This window comes from Carassius auratus, chromosome 5 (assembly GCF_003368295.1).
Source record: "Carassius auratus strain Wakin chromosome 5, ASM336829v1, whole genome shotgun sequence".
Lineage (NCBI taxonomy): Eukaryota > Metazoa > Chordata > Actinopteri > Cypriniformes > Cyprinidae > Carassius > Carassius auratus.
The window spans coordinates 7,961,228-7,977,446 of NC_039247.1; the positions used below are offsets into that span (position 1 = coordinate 7,961,228).

The 16,219-nt window shown below is 33.5% G+C and overlaps 1 protein-coding gene across 2 annotated transcripts in view; it reads right to left on the bottom strand.

The window, feature by feature from the left end:
* Positions 1–6,516: 6,516 nt before the first annotated feature.
* LOC113073292 (target of rapamycin complex 2 subunit MAPKAP1-like) overlaps positions 6,517–16,219 on the bottom strand; it is a 29,655-nt gene continuing 19,952 nt past the window's right edge. For both annotated transcript variants that reach the window (XM_026246192.1, XM_026246185.1), the window contains exons 8-12: positions 12,615–12,722; positions 12,273–12,413; positions 10,583–10,720; positions 8,057–8,154; positions 6,517–7,960 (exon numbers count right to left, since the gene is read on the bottom strand). In XM_026246192.1, coding sequence (XP_026101977.1) covers positions 7,838–7,960; positions 8,057–8,154; positions 10,583–10,720; positions 12,273–12,413; positions 12,615–12,722 — 608 coding nt within the window. In that variant the 3' untranslated portion in view covers positions 6,517–7,837. The remainder of the gene's footprint in view (positions 7,961–8,056; positions 8,155–10,582; positions 10,721–12,272; positions 12,414–12,614; positions 12,723–16,219) is intronic.

Genomic DNA, 16,219 nt, shown 5'->3' on the forward strand with positions numbered 1-16,219 from the left:
TTTACAATTTGACATGCTACAATACAAATGCAACATGTGGTAGCAAAACACAGCACTGATTCTTGAGTTACGGCACAAAGTTGTCCTGCCATTAGTAGGTATGTTAATAGCGAGCAGCAGCAGAAAAATGTATTACTACGTGCAAACTCAGATTTATGTCAACAGATGCATTGACAGTCTGTTTAAAACCATCCTGTATTATCAATTCGTTCTTGAAGTGTAATGCTGGATTTGTTATCCTTAAGTATCTGACCTAACAGAACATGTTTTTATCTGTCTGTATTGACACGAAGAAACACACTGTTACAGTGAAAAAAAAAAGATACTAAAAATTTCAGTAGTTTTCTTCTTCAATTTGGTAAACTGTTTTGTCCCAGTACTCAAGAATCAGTGATCCAATACCTGTAACATCTTGTCATGTACTGGTTCCTATTTCATATCCAAAGCAGGTTTTTTTCCTTGAATCTCAGTTATACTTTGCTCGACATATCTGTTTACTGCTTTACTTGATGAATTGATGTCACAGCACAACCCTGCACTTCCTTCTGTCTGAACTCAGAACACTAGCAGAACCGCTATAGCACATCTTCAAGTGTTTTGGCCCGGCAGAGTGTACATACACAGTGGTAAACAGAAAGAAATGATTGCATGTGATTCTATTTTTTCTATCACATTATACTAATATAACTAACATGCCTGGATATGTGCAAATATGCTGTTTATGAGGGATAAAGTATATAGTAAAATATATGAAATATATAGTAGGAGTGATATTTTTCAAGGTCAGTGTGTCGACCGTCGCTGTTATGCTGAAAACTAATGAGACGATGACACGGTCTTGCAGAGAGAGAGAGAAAACCTAAAGCTTAAATAAAAAAAGTGTGTCTTTGAAAGATTGTTTCTGTTGTCATATAATTACTAAGACAAACAAAGTCGTAATGCTGTGGCTCCACCATGCGGTGTGTAAGAAGATTTTACCTTTTCTGTTCTTTTCACCATGTGACAGACCTTAGTGAGGGCAGCGCCATATTTGACAGGAATGAAAACGAGGCTGTGAGGGTCAGAAGTGCAATTACGAAATTAACCACGGTTTTACCATAAATAAAAACATGGTTACTGTTGTTAAACCATGTTTCACTTGTTTATATTGATATTTTTTTATAGTAAAACTGTGGTTATACAAATGGTAATCAATATTAAATAATACAAATAATAATAATAATAATAATAAAACATGGTTACTACACTTTTGCTACAATAAAATCATGGTTAATTTTCGTAAGGGTATAGTTGTTGAGCAACAGATACTGATTGTTCAGCTGATAAGACAAAAAAAAAAAAAAACTTTTGAACGTAGTGAGTTGTTAAAATCACGTGATCAAACAGAGCGTGCTATTAAAACGTATCTGTCAGTATTTTTACATTGTCTTTTTGTCTTTGGTAGGAAACAACACGTTCTGAAATGTATAACGATGACGTCACATGTTACTTTGTTTAACCTCCAGGGTACCATGATGGTAGCTGAACAAACTCAGAGTTACCATGATGCTGTTCTTCAACTTTCTTTGATCCTGAGTTTGTGGAGCGCGTGCACATGAATGTGTGACATCACTGGCGAACAGCCAATCACGAGCCTTGCGACACAAAGAAAGTTTGATTTACTTCTCGCAAGAGACCCAGCGAGATTCTAAACTAAAGGTTAAAGGTTTTGCTAAAGGTTTAGAGATTAAAGAATGTGACAAATTTAACATCATATGAAAAATGAAGGCGGACAAATAAAATAATTATCTTGCTCTATCAGTGCAGTGACAAGTGAAACGTGTTAAGTTAGTTTATACATTCGAAAACATATAGTGATATAGTCTCGAACATGTAAGGTCAGATTTATAATATATATATATATATATATATATATATATATATATATATATATATAAATATATATATATATATATATATATATTTTTTTTTAATTTAGTGAGTTTATCCATAACTCTGATTGGATTAACAGAGATTTATTTAACCTGGGAGTAGATCGAAATACTGTTGAGCGATGTGCTTTGAAACATTACAATGCAGATTTTAACTTTATGTATTTTAGCAGTTTGTGATGTATTGCAAGTTTACCTTTTTGAGACTATAGAGATTCCGTAGCGTCAATGCTGGGAATGTTGGGTAATGTTCGGGGGCGTTGAAAAATACACAAGAGTAAAGCTGTGTGTGATGTACCTACTCAAATAATACACGAGACGGAATGTCTGTCATAGACCACAGCTTTACTCTCTATTTTTCAACAGTCTCAAAAAGGTAAACTTGCAATACATCACACAGTTAATGCGCTTAAATTAAGTGAATAATGCACAACACCTAAGATGTATCTGTATCAACACCTAAGATGTATCTGGTCAGTGTGTTCAGATTCAGATGCGTGCGTGTTTGCAGAATATAAGCACGTGCTCAGTTTGCATCTGTCGCCTGTAGAGGGCAGTCAGCTTCTGCCTGAAGATCTGTTGCTGCTGGAAAACACAGAGGATAACCATGGAGAAAGATGGATACATGAAAATGCATTTTACTGCTCCAGGCTGCCTGGTATAAATCATACAAACACGCGGCGTTATGAATGTGGCTCGTGGTCTATATTGCCTGCTTAGTTTGCTAAATGTGCCTGGTGTTTTATTAAAACAGTCACAGAACCTTGTGATTTTTATTTTTAATAAATGACAAAATGACTGTGCTGTACCCACATAGTGCAATATATGTAATATGTGCATACAAACATGCAATCTTATATATATATATATATATATATATATATATATATATATATATATATATATATATATATATATATAAGGAATAATTGACTCCAGGTTGTTGAATTCTTAGAAAAATAACACCTTGGGTGTGCATTATTTTTCTATTAATTCTATAATTCGAATAATGCTACTATTTTTCATGCTTCTAAATGCACTGACCAGATACATCAGATACACCAGATTCATTAATTGCTCAAATCCATAGTTTATATATATATATGTAAGATTGCATGTATTTTGTATGCACGCACACACGTATGTATGTATTCATACACACACACACACACACACACACACACACACACACACTTTAAAATAACTTATCCTTAAAAAAATGAATCCTTAAATTCCCAGGCATGTCTGAAAACAATGATACAAACACTGCATCAACATTCAAAGCTAGTGGACTGAAAGCCATCAAAACAATTGCACTCAGAAGAACACAGCCAAAACTGACACAATCTGGAAAGAGTCCAGTGAGGATGCAGTGCTGCAGAGCCAAAACAAGCCGAGGAGATGTTCACAGCGCTCAGACGGCAGAGAAAGCAAAAACAAGCCTCTTTCTCTTGCAACAAGAACTGAGAAAATCCATCTCCGGCTCCATGACTGTCACTCTGCATTAAGTTTATTGTCTCGGTAGTGGCGAGGTCTCAGGATATTTTTAACCAGTGTCTATGGCTGTTTCTCAAGGAGGGCAGAAAAAGATCTCTCAGGGGCCACAGCTGCAGAAGAACCTGGAGACAGAGGCGTCTGTAAGGATGTGTCCTCAGCCAGCTGGGCTCTGATTCACAGTGTTTAACCCGAGGCGAGAGTCCTTACCTGTTGTTGAAGTGCTGCTGCTTGCATCCTTTTTAACTGAAGTGCATTGGTCTTTTTCTCTACACTGCAAAGTGAAATACAATCAATGGTTTCTTAAACAGCATTCATGCATCTGATCTTGGGGCAAACACTGTGGAGTTCTTCATGTTCGGATGAATTTGCTGATCCCTGTTCAAAATGGAAACACTGAGGGAAAGATGAACCCATTAATCAAAAAGTAGATCTTAGAATTGCTGTTAAGAGATCCAGATGAAAAACATGAAAAAATGAAAATGTCGAATCTATTGCAGAATTCATATAAAACGCAATACAAAAGATACAGATCGATAATAAAGCTGTTAGGATTTAACAGTCAAACAAACATTAACTAAAGTTTTGACTAAAATGTATTCAGATAAAACACAAAGGTAATCGAAACAAGACTATCCAGACATTTTATATTTATGATATTTTCATATATAAATATATAGTATGTAATTTACTCACTTATAATTTAAACATAAATATATGATATACAAATATAATTTTAATATAAAAATTGTGCATACTTAAATAGTACCACAATTTTAATTTTATATATATATATATATATATATATATATATATATATATATATATAAACATACATACATACACACACACACACACACACTTTAATAAAAAAAATTCTCATTTCATTTTTGTAGGATTTTCTTTCTTTTTTTTTTTTTACTCAAAAACAAAACAGAAGTAATAATTGCAGTAATTGAATTATATATATATATATATATATATATATATATATATATATATATATATATATACACACACACACACACGACCTGTATTCTTAAAGTATATATTAAAATATGTCTGTCCGTCTGTCCTGTTTATATAGTTTTCAAGAAAATAGTTTAATAAAAATAATAATGCAGTGTTACTTGCAGTTTCTTTGTAATTATTTGTGAAATTTGAAACAATATTCACTGTGGTCCAGTAAATCCTACAGCAAATAGTTTTTTCTCACTGTATGGAAGTGTCAGATGAAGCAGCGAGTGCTGGATGACTCCTGGTTCAGCTGGTGTCTGGCTCTCTCCAGGCCTGAGGGGTGGTGGAGCAAAGCAAACTAAATGTGACAGAGGAGAGACCCGCACTAGCCAGAGGCTAACAAACGTTCTTGGCTTTGTATTCATGTTTGAACAAAGAGATTTCTCTACATTATACAGAGTCCAAACTCACCCAGTGACTGTATGAAGGAAGTGGACACGTCACTGCATTTGACAACACGCATCGTTTTTCATGCAGTGCCTTGATTTAAAAGACTGTAGCATGACTGCTGTTAAAGTCGGCATGAAATCACTTTTACTTTGTTAATACATTTTGGTGGTCTTATAATGAGCAATTTTTTGCCTCCATAATCTTTCATCAAAAGATACATTACATTAATCAAAAGTAGACTGTAACTAATACAATTATGCATTTGGCAGACACTTTTATCCAAAACGACTTTAAAATGCATTGCATTTGATCAGCTTTCCCGGGAATCAAACCCATGACCTCTTCATTGCTAGAGCCATGCTTTTACTGTCAATCTGTTTAGGATACTATTATAGGTATAGTTAACACAGGGTATTTTACAGTAATCAAAACAGTAATTTAATGCTGGTTAATGTTTACGACATGTTAATAATAGCGCTAATTGATAATGTTAATAACAGTAAATAAAAGATCTGAAAAAAGATGTATTGGATATTGTATAAGATATAATAATATAGTATATTTTTTAAAGAAGTATATTTTTGCTGAATACACTTCACTATTACAGTTGCAAATTATGTTTCTTGTTTTGACTTTAATATGCAAGTAAATAAATCGTTCAGATGTTTTCACATTCAAACATCACGTGAAACTAACAACCTAACAGCACTAAACCCTGCCCAACAAACATTATTATAGTACAATTTATTATTATATTATAGCATTATTTTATTATTTCAATATATTTTAGTTTTTTTAATATATTTTTCTTATATTACAGCATAATATAGTATTTTGAACTCGCTTAATGTATTTATATATATATATATATATATATATATATATATATATATATATATATATATATATATATATATATATATTTATTTATTTATTTATTTATTTATTTATTTATTTATTTATTTCAATTAATTTTCAGTAATTGTATGTGCTTTATGTGCTTGTTCAGTTCAGTTTTAATTTCAGTTTTACCAATGTTAGACTTCAATTAGTTGACAAGGCAACATTTAAAATGTATATTAAAGTATAAATGCTAGATGAAAAACTTGTTATTCCAATTCATGAAAATGATTTTTAAGAGATTGAATTAATGATAACACACCAAACCATATGGACACAAAAAAAGACAAAATATGGTAAATATAAGGTGTCCTTAAACTTATCTTCAACATTTTATCTTATTTCCATACTTTTAACTGTAGATTTAATGTAAAACCTAGTAACCTGGCTTTGTTTAAATAGGGAGCCACCCTTTAAGACACTAACCTAGCTATGACACACACACAAAAAAAAAACCTGTGCATTTAGTTTAAAGCGCTTCTTTGCTTCTTGAGCAAAACACATGTGAGACTCAACTGATTTCAATAGAGTTAGAGATACAAACAGAGCTATTTATAATCAATAATTTACATGTATTAAATTAAATAACTGATTACTCATCTGCCGGCTTGAATGAGCGTCATGTCACAATGCATTCTGGGATTGCCTTATCTGTGAAAGATGCATGCAATACTGCAATAGAATTGTACAAAAGAAGCAATCTTAAAATTAAACACAATTATGCCTCCTACCTTATGCAACAGCAAATGCATGAAAACCCAACAAAACGACTCCGGAACAAAACTTATCTTTTCAGTTCAATTCTTTAATTAGAAAATCTACTTATATACAGTATACATGTACTGTAGCAAATATTGATTTCATAGGCCGCTTGATACCCCCCCCAGGTCATCGGAATATTATAAATAAAGTTTCTTTTGAAATGTCTATTCAGCTGTTATCCCCGTCACAGGAAAACACACTCTCTTTGTCCATCCGTCAGCGCTGAGCGGAGTACCAGTCATCACTCTCCGGCTTTGACAGACGTAAAAAAACAAAACAAGATCAGTCAAGACAACATGGCAGTCGGAAACCTGAGTCAGAACAGTTTTGGAAAGAAGGAACACCCTGAATCCAGTTTAAAAACAGCAGCGTTTGAAGTGGAGTTATAGAGCGAGAGTTTCCGCTCGAGACGGATGAAACGAACCTAGTATAATAATGTTTAATCTTTAACATTTATAAATAAAAAAATGTGGCAGAGACGAGAAGATCATACATTCCCATTGCAGCCCAAGAGGACAGTCCGAATAAACCAAAACATCCGTCGAAAACAGACAAGACGGCGATTGGTTCGTTATAATATATATTTATATGCATATGCAATCAGAGGGGAAAAACACGTCACAGTAAAAAGTAGTTATTAATTTCATATTTGATCATTAAAAACCAGTCATTCCTTAACCTGTTAACCTCCTCTGGTGGAAAAAAAAAAAAACAGCCAATGCTTAAAACCTTGAAGAACGCATTCGTCCTGTTGATCTGTAGCAGGCACTGAAGTACTATGGCCAGAGAGGGTTTGTCGTCGGACCCTGAATGCGTTTCCTATTTACAATTTCGTAAAAAAACTAAACCAACTGCGATCCCTTTACGTGTCAGTGTCCGATGCGGTTTAAGTTAACGTTTTTGATACAGCTAATACGGTTCGCTTGCTCTTTCTGGCTTGTAAGTTTCCGACTGCGTTCGTTTGGTGCGTGTTTATGTACAGTGGGTTTGGAGGCAGTGGAAGGAAGTCTTTGACGCAAACAGCAGCAAGTTCTCGGTCCGTGGCATACAGAGTCCAGACGGTGGTTTTGTCGGGTCTGGGCGATGGCTGTGGCTTCAAATGTTAATCAGTTGTTTAATTCGATTGTTGGTTGGTTTTGCTAGTACATTCGAGTGACAGCAGAGAGCATTAGTGCTCTGATATGATTAAGGACCGTCAGTTCATAAAAGGCCGACATTGAGAGGCTGATTTCGACATCCGTCTCATATCTTCATCAAAACTTCTGGCTATCCTTCTATTCTTTATATTTTCCTGTCTATCTCTTTGCCTCCGTTCACACAAGCCGTTTGGTTCGGTGTCAGCTCTACTGGCCCGACTTTTTGTCCTTCTGGAAACTAAAACTCGTGCGACGGTTCAGTTTGCGTTGTTTCTGGGCGAAGTATTCTGCCCTTGACGTGCTGGCACGGGATTCAAGGATGTAGTTCACCTGGGAGAGGAAGAGGGAACGACATGCTTCCTGTGAGTATGATCAAATGTATACACAAAAAACTCAGTAAAAATAACTAAAAAAAAGAAATCCTACCTTGAGCACAATCTCATTGACAGTAGCAGCATCACACTCGAAGTACAGGGCTTTGTAATCGTGGTTACTTAGATATGTGAGCTTAAATATTGCATGACCTACAAAGAAACCATAAAGATCTTCTTACAATCAGCAAAAATAAAAAAAAAATGACCCACCAAGGTTCAATACACTCATGCATGTGAGCTTACAGTATTAATTACATTTGGGACATCTATGATTATTACTATGCTTTTTTTTTTCTTTACAAAAATCTACAACTGCAATCATTTTTTATTCATCTCAGTTTTGACAATATTTTTGGAAATGTTCTCTTATGTTAGAATCAGTTTTCAGCCCGATAAGAAAAATACAGTCTAATCAAAAAATCTCATATAGCAGATATAATAGCAGACGCCATGTGGATTTTAAATGCATTAACTCATTTTAATTAAGTTAAATAATTTAGTTAAATAATGATAAATCGATCATTTCAGAAAGAAAAGATCAATCACATCTTACGATTGCACCAAGAAAGCACTTTAACAATACAATAAACCAACCCCTGTCAAAATGAATGTGATTAATATCATATTTAAGGAAATATATATATACACACTGGTCAAAGGTTTGGGGTCGGTTAGATTTTGTAATGTTTTATTAATATAAATATTTTTTAAATAACTGTTTTCAATGTGAATATTGTAAAATGTCATTTATTTCTGTGATGCACAGCTGTATTTTCAGCATCATTCCTCCAGTCTTCAGTGTCACATGATCTTCAGAAATCAGAGTAATATGCTGATTTGCTGCTCAAGAAACATTTCTGATTATTATCAATGTTGAGAACAGTTGTTCTGCTACATATTTTTTTTTTTTGTGGACACGGTGATGCACTTTGATAATAAAATACGACCGTTTTAAACATAATCTCAAATATTGACTTCCGCATCTTTGAATTTGAACACACAGGACACATATAAATAAATGGTCCTGCTCCAAAAATAAACCCTCATTGAACGGCAAAACCTCGGACAGTGAGACTGGAGCACTTCCAGGCGCAGCCGGAGCATCGGTGTGAGCAGACTTCAGCATCTGTCTGCACTTCATCAATCACTGTTAGCAGCTCGCGTCTGGAGAGCTGCGCTCGTGGCCCTGTCATATCCGCTAAGAAGAGATGTCTGCATCACCTACAAATGCAAACCTTACAGAAAGTCTTTTGTTTTTCAGTAACAGAGTTTCCTGTAAGTGTAATGCAATATAAATCCCTTTGTGAGTTTGCAGTGCTACACTGTAACTGTCAGTCGACAGTGATGTGAGACATCAGAAGAGTTTCTACACAAACCAGAGACGTTTTCTTTGAGGAGGCAAGAGATGCAGTGCTTATTACTTTACCTCAAATAGAAGATAAACAATAATTTATATATATTGATTTTTTTTTTTTCAGTAGGGATTCATTAAATTGATTAAAAGTGACATCTATAATGTTACAAAAGATTTCCATTTCAAATAAATGCTGTTCTGTACTGAATCCTGAAAAACAAACATCACCGTATTCAGCAGCACAACTGTTTTCAACATTGATAATAACAAGAAATGTTTCTTGAGCAGTAAATTAGTATATTAGAATGATTTATGAAGATCATGTGACACACACAAAAGAAAAAAAAAAGTAAAAAAGTTATTTTTAAATACATGTTAACTGGAATCAAATAATATATATATATATATATATATATATATATATATATATATATATATATATATATATTTTTTTTTTTTTTTTTTTTTTTTTTCAACTACTTAACGGCAACATTTCTAATGTATCTAAAATAACTAAAACAGAAAAATCTATTTAAAAAAAACTACTAAAAATAACAATAGCACACAACCACAAAAAACTACTACAACTTTAACCAAATTTAAAATGAAAAACTAACTTGAAATTTAATAAAAACAATTATAGCACTGTGACTGAAGACTGGCTGCTGAAAATTCAGCTTTGTCACCACAGGACTACCGTATTTTTCAGACTATAAGTCGCACCTGAGTATAAGTCGCATCAGCCCAAAAATACGTCAAAAAACATAAGTCGCACTGGACTATAAGTCACATTTATTTAGAACCAAGAACCAAGAGAAAACATTACCGTCTCCAGCCACGAGAGGGCGCTCTATGTTTATTAGGAGGAGACTACAGGAGCACTGAGCAGCATAGAGCGCCCTCTGGCGACTCTAAACGGTAATGTTTTCTCTTGGTTCATGTCAAATTAATTTTGATAAATAAGTCGCACCTGACTATAAGTTGCAGGACCAGCCAAACTATGAAAAAAAGTGTGACTTATAGTCTAGAAAATACGGTAAATACAATTATAAGATATATTTAAAAATAATTTGTAATAATATTAGTGTTTTTACTGTATTTTTGATCAAATTAATGACTCTTTCAAAAACAGTTAACATTGACCACATAACATTTGTACAGTAGCGAATATAAAATAAAATAAAGATTTCATGCATATTTCACCAAACTGCGAACAGAACTGACTTGGACTCTTCTCCTCCACCAGGTCACAGGCACACAGCAGATCCGAGTCGATGGAGATCGGCTTCTGTCGGATCCAGAACTTTGTGCTTGTCTTCTGATTGGTGACAGGATCAATCTCAACCTTTTCACCAGAAATTCCTGAAAAAGCGTGGGGGTTTTATCTTAGAAATCACTTATTGATGAATTTCAACTGTCTGTATTTATCAAAAAGAGTTTACATTAAAATGACGCCCAGGTTTTAAAGATTAACGTGGTTGTGGGTTTATTTCCCTATTAATTAAATATGAAAGGAGAACCAACACTGATACTGTAGGGAACACTGTGAAATCTGGAATAATATTACAGGTCTATCTCAGAAGCACACACACACACACACACACACACACACAGTCTATCCATAATGGATGTGACAGCTGTCAATCGTTCACATGACTTAAAAAAAAATAGCATGCAAACATCAGTGTGTCAGAAAAAAAATTCCAGGCTGTCAATCGCAGTGAAATTCCTAAAGAGAGTCCCTGGCTCACACAGGCTTCCTGCGCCTGGAGCGCTGCTGTAATTGGGATGGAGCTGCGACTGGAGCAACTGTCAAGTGTGCTGGAATTTATTTGTGTGTGTTTCCACAAAATAGGACTGTGTTTGATCTGAAGACCATCTGCCAAACTTTTGTTCATGAGATGAGTCATGTGCTTTGAGAGGGGAAGAAACTGAGAAGTCAGGAGAAGCAAAAAAGAGCTTTATCTCTCTTTATTTTATATATATATAGATATGTGTGTGTGTGTGTGTATGTGTGTGTGTGTGTGTGTGTGTGTGTATATATACACACATATATACATACATTTATCACATATACAAAATCTTAGTTATATTATGTAAAATATCTAAATACTAATATAATTTTCTAGATTATAGTAGTATAATATAAACTATAACTATAACACACACACACACATATATATATAGATATACGTAAATAATACATAAAAAAATACAATCTTCCATGTTATAACAAAAAAATAAATAAACAAAAACTACAGAACTACAACTACAGTATTTAGTATTTACAGTATTTATACTAAATTATAGTATTCTGTTAATATTATAAAGTACTGGTATTAATATCACACTATAATAATAATATATAAAATTTACACTACAAGAATCTACGATTAAGAAAATTTTTTTGCATGCAATGTTAAAATCTTAGATGCTTTATTCATACATTAAAAATTTGTAAATGTATATTTATTTATATAATATATAATTTATTTAACAAGTATATATGAGTTATTATACATTTCATAAACAAAATAAATGTATAAAAATAGATGCAATCTTCCACACGGTAAACCATAATATTTTGTTGATACTATAATAATAAAATAATATTTACTATGCATGATTAAAAGGTTATAGCTTTTCTATTTGCATTTTTATGTAATTTGTTGTTATTGTATATACTATACCATACTTTCCTAAACCATACTTTTAGAATAATAATACTATAAAATTACATACTATTATTATTCTATGCTTATATATGCTTTATAATAGCATTATTATACTACTAACATCACAGTAAAGAACTCCCTTTGTCCCTGTGAATCTGAAGAGAACTCGTGTATTGGATCTGGCAGAAGTAGAGCCAGATATTTCATCAAAGTGAAATATAGTGATTTAGAAACAGTACCTAGCTGCACGTCTGTGGTGAAGCGGAGCTTGTGGATCATGCTGATCTTGAAGGACTTGTAGTAGTGGCTGCTCAACATGTCTTGTACCGTAGTGATGTCTATAGGTGGGTCTTCCTCGGAGGTCTCCTCGCCCCGAGAACCTGCGGATGAAGACGGGACGGGGTGAAGAAGCCGATGTGTGTGTTACATGTGCATCTGTGCACTTTACATTTAATGATGCTCAATAAAGTGCATCCATTTAATTCAATGTATATAAAAGGAAAAACACTTCAGTGAATGTGAAACGTTGAAAGATCATGTGCTGCAATGGCAGGAGCATCAGGAATGTCTTCAAAACTCACTGTTTTCTCGGACCAGGCAGAACTCCATGGTTCCTTGGATCTCCAGCGTACTGTCCAAATCCACCGCCACATTCGGTTCGGTTTGCTTCTCCAGTCGATACATGGGGCCTGAAACGAATTCACATTTTATTTGAGCTGTTATGAGTTCGGTTGCACATGGTCTACAAAATAAATTTCACTGCAATGGCCGAGCTTAAAGATCATTACACGCGTAATTATATTCAAAAATCACGTGTTCATGCCATTAACCCTTGTGTGACAATTGAAAAAAAGTTCAAAAGTCAAAAAAACGGTCATAAAAATTTTAAGCTTGGGAGCTTAGACTTAAATTTGTTCTCGTTTTCTTCTCACATGGCAGATTATTACTGAAGTAAAAAAAAAAAAAAAATGTAAAAAAAAAATTAAAGCTGATTAAGTTGTATTTTCAACACTGTTCCAGAACAGTTCAACCCAAATATTCAGATGTGTGCAGTGCATTTTATGGAGGATGAGGTCTGTTTCCTGAACCAGTAGCCTAAAGTGTGTCTGTGGCACAACGGTTGTTTCTGTAAAGTTGGGCAGTTCTAACGTTGCAAGGACAGTCTGTTGCTTCTGACTCACAGACTGTAAGTACGTTTTTTATATTTAAATAATTTGCCAATGATGATTCAAATGCAAGTTTTGAGCAGTAGAGTAGACTTGTTGTTTGTTTTTTCTCCAATCATGCAGACATGATTTTATGTTAATGATACGCATTACACAATGCATAAAAAGACAGTGTAAGTCATTTTAATCAGTAATTATGTCCCCAGTGGATGCAACAAATGCCTCGTTTGTAATGGTTTTGTCTCGTCTGATGTCAAGATCGTGACGGATCTTTCTATTAAACCAGATCTTCTTAGTGAACCGGTCAAATCAGTTCAACAAAATGAACTGAATCACTTGAAACATTTCCGTCACATCCTTGAAGTATTCAGCCAAATCACAATGCACTGGATAGCTGGCCAATCAGAGCACATCTCGCTTTTTTAGAACAATGAGCTTTGTAAAAATCAACCCGTTTCAGAAAGGTGCATAGAGGTTAATAATAATGTACATTATATGGATTTTTTTTTTTTTTTTACTTAAACCACAAACACATTGCATTACACCAAATACACAAAATAATGTTCTTTTTTAGCAACATCATGTGACCTCTTTAATATTGCTCAGTGCAAACAATCTAATTTGACTTTTTATTGTCCAATTAGACGTTCTCTACCCATCTAAGACCTAAAGATAGTCAATAACTATTCCCTTGCAGGAGCAATTGATGGCTATAAATTTTTTTTTTTTTTAAAACCTCTGTTTATTTTTAGTCAGAAGCAAGAAAAAATGCCCAGAGGCAGGATCAAGTCTTTCCTTATTTTTTTTTCACCAGAATAGATGGGAAAAAACAATACAGAGTAGCTGCCAATCTAAATAGGGCAAACACCGAGGGCGATATTTACCCTTTTCCAAATACCATGGTTTTCCAAAATGTCATCAGAGTCTCCGAAAGCTTACAACCTCTACGGAGAAAGAAATATGTTCAAGACAGCCTCCAGCACAAGGGAGATAAAGCAGAACACAAATGAAGTCAATGAGTGTATCAATTCAGTTCTGGGCCTGACGTGCAGGAATCAGACTAGCTGAGCGTATGGAAGAAGGAGAGAGCGTCTCTCTGAATCATCCCTGAAAGGAGAAAATGAGAAAGCCTGTAACATGACGAACAGAAGACTGTAAGTAATTCAGAAACACACCATTTGACCTTTTACAAGCTTTTCCTGTGACCCTGCACTGATCTCAATTAGCCAAGAGGTTATTTTAATCCATTCTATCATACATCAGGTGAAAACTGTTGGTCCGATCACTTAGTAAAGTAACAGCACACCTCTCACTGACAAGACCCATATCAAATTTGATTTCATATTTAGAGTTTGTCTGCAAATAAATGATTTCTTAAAAAAAAAAAAAAAAAAATCAGAAATAAGGCAATACTGTGCATTAGCTGCATTTATTTGATCAAAAATACATTAAAAACAATAAAACTGTGAAATATTATTATAATTTACAGTCAGAGTACCAACATATTTTCCAATTAAAGAATTCCATAAAATTCCAGATCATATTTCATAAAATTAAATGATTAAGGATAAATAACAATAAATAAAAAGAAATATGTATATATTTAATTACATTTAATCTGTTATCAAGCTTTAATTATATTTTAAATTATATATATATTTTTCTTATCATTTTATTTTACATAAAAATGTGTGTGTGTGTTTTTGCATATTTCATAGTGAAAAACAAATGATTAAAAGTGTAATGATTAAAGGTTCAATAGAGTTCTCATGTACCCAAAATTTCAGTAGTCTGTATCAATACCAGTAAAATTTCACGGTTCTCGATAACTGAACTTATTTGAAAATAAAAACAAATAAAAAAGATTATTAATATTAATAATATTTAAGTAAACAGTACACACAAAGCTGAATTTTCAGCATCATTACTACAGTCTTCAGTGTTTACTTTATTTCCAAGGATGCATTTATTTAATTTATTTGAAGTATAATAAAAACTGTAATATTTTGAAATATTATTAGGTGAATATATTGTAAAATGTAATTTATTTCTGTGATGCACAGCTGTATTTTCCTCCATCATTCCTCCAGTCTTCAGTGTCACATGATTTTCAGAAATAAATGTAATATGCGTATCTGCTGCTCAAGAAACATTTTTTATTATAAATTTTGAAAATAGTCAACCCAAATATTTTTGTGGAAACTGTGATACTTTTTTTTTCTTCAGGATTCTTTGATGAATAGAAAATAACAGCATTTATTTGACATTATGAATGTGTTTACCGTCACTCCTGATTCATTTAATGCATTCTTGCTATATTAAAGTATTCATTTCTTCTTCCAATAAAAAAAAAAAACAACAACAGCTTTTGAACAGGTAGTGCTTATGGCAATAATAATAATACAGTATATGGTAATTAATTTGCATTGAATTCAACTCATGTGCAGTCACAGGTGTGTGTATATGAAAGACTTCAGTGATCAGATTTCAGAGCAGTTTGATAATGAATCTTTAATAACTGGAGACCAGACGTACCACGTGGAGCTACAAATCCAATCATTTTGTGTGAATGCGTGTCATTAAAATATCAAGTACTAAATAAAACAGCTAATACTAAACACCAACAAATCGACACAAAAACAGCAACTGCTGAAAACCTTCATCTTTGTATAATGTCTCAATGCATTCGCCCTAAGCACATAAAGCATGACAGTCAGAGTCTGAGCTCATCTGTAGTTCACACACAGGCACACCACGTCCCAAATGTCACCAACATTTACCCTGATAAGGCTCATAGGATGCATTCAATCGTGCTTATCTCCACTAACAGACCCTCTGAGCTTTACAAACCCTAAGCCGCTCATAAAACTAGTCATGTTTTACAGTGCGCACACTTTCTAGTGTCCACACGTCCTACCATCATATATTCACGCAGTTTAACTCCTAAACAAACCAATACAATATGTTTTTATACCATAACTTTTTTAATTAGACTTTATTAAATATCAGTTCAAACATTT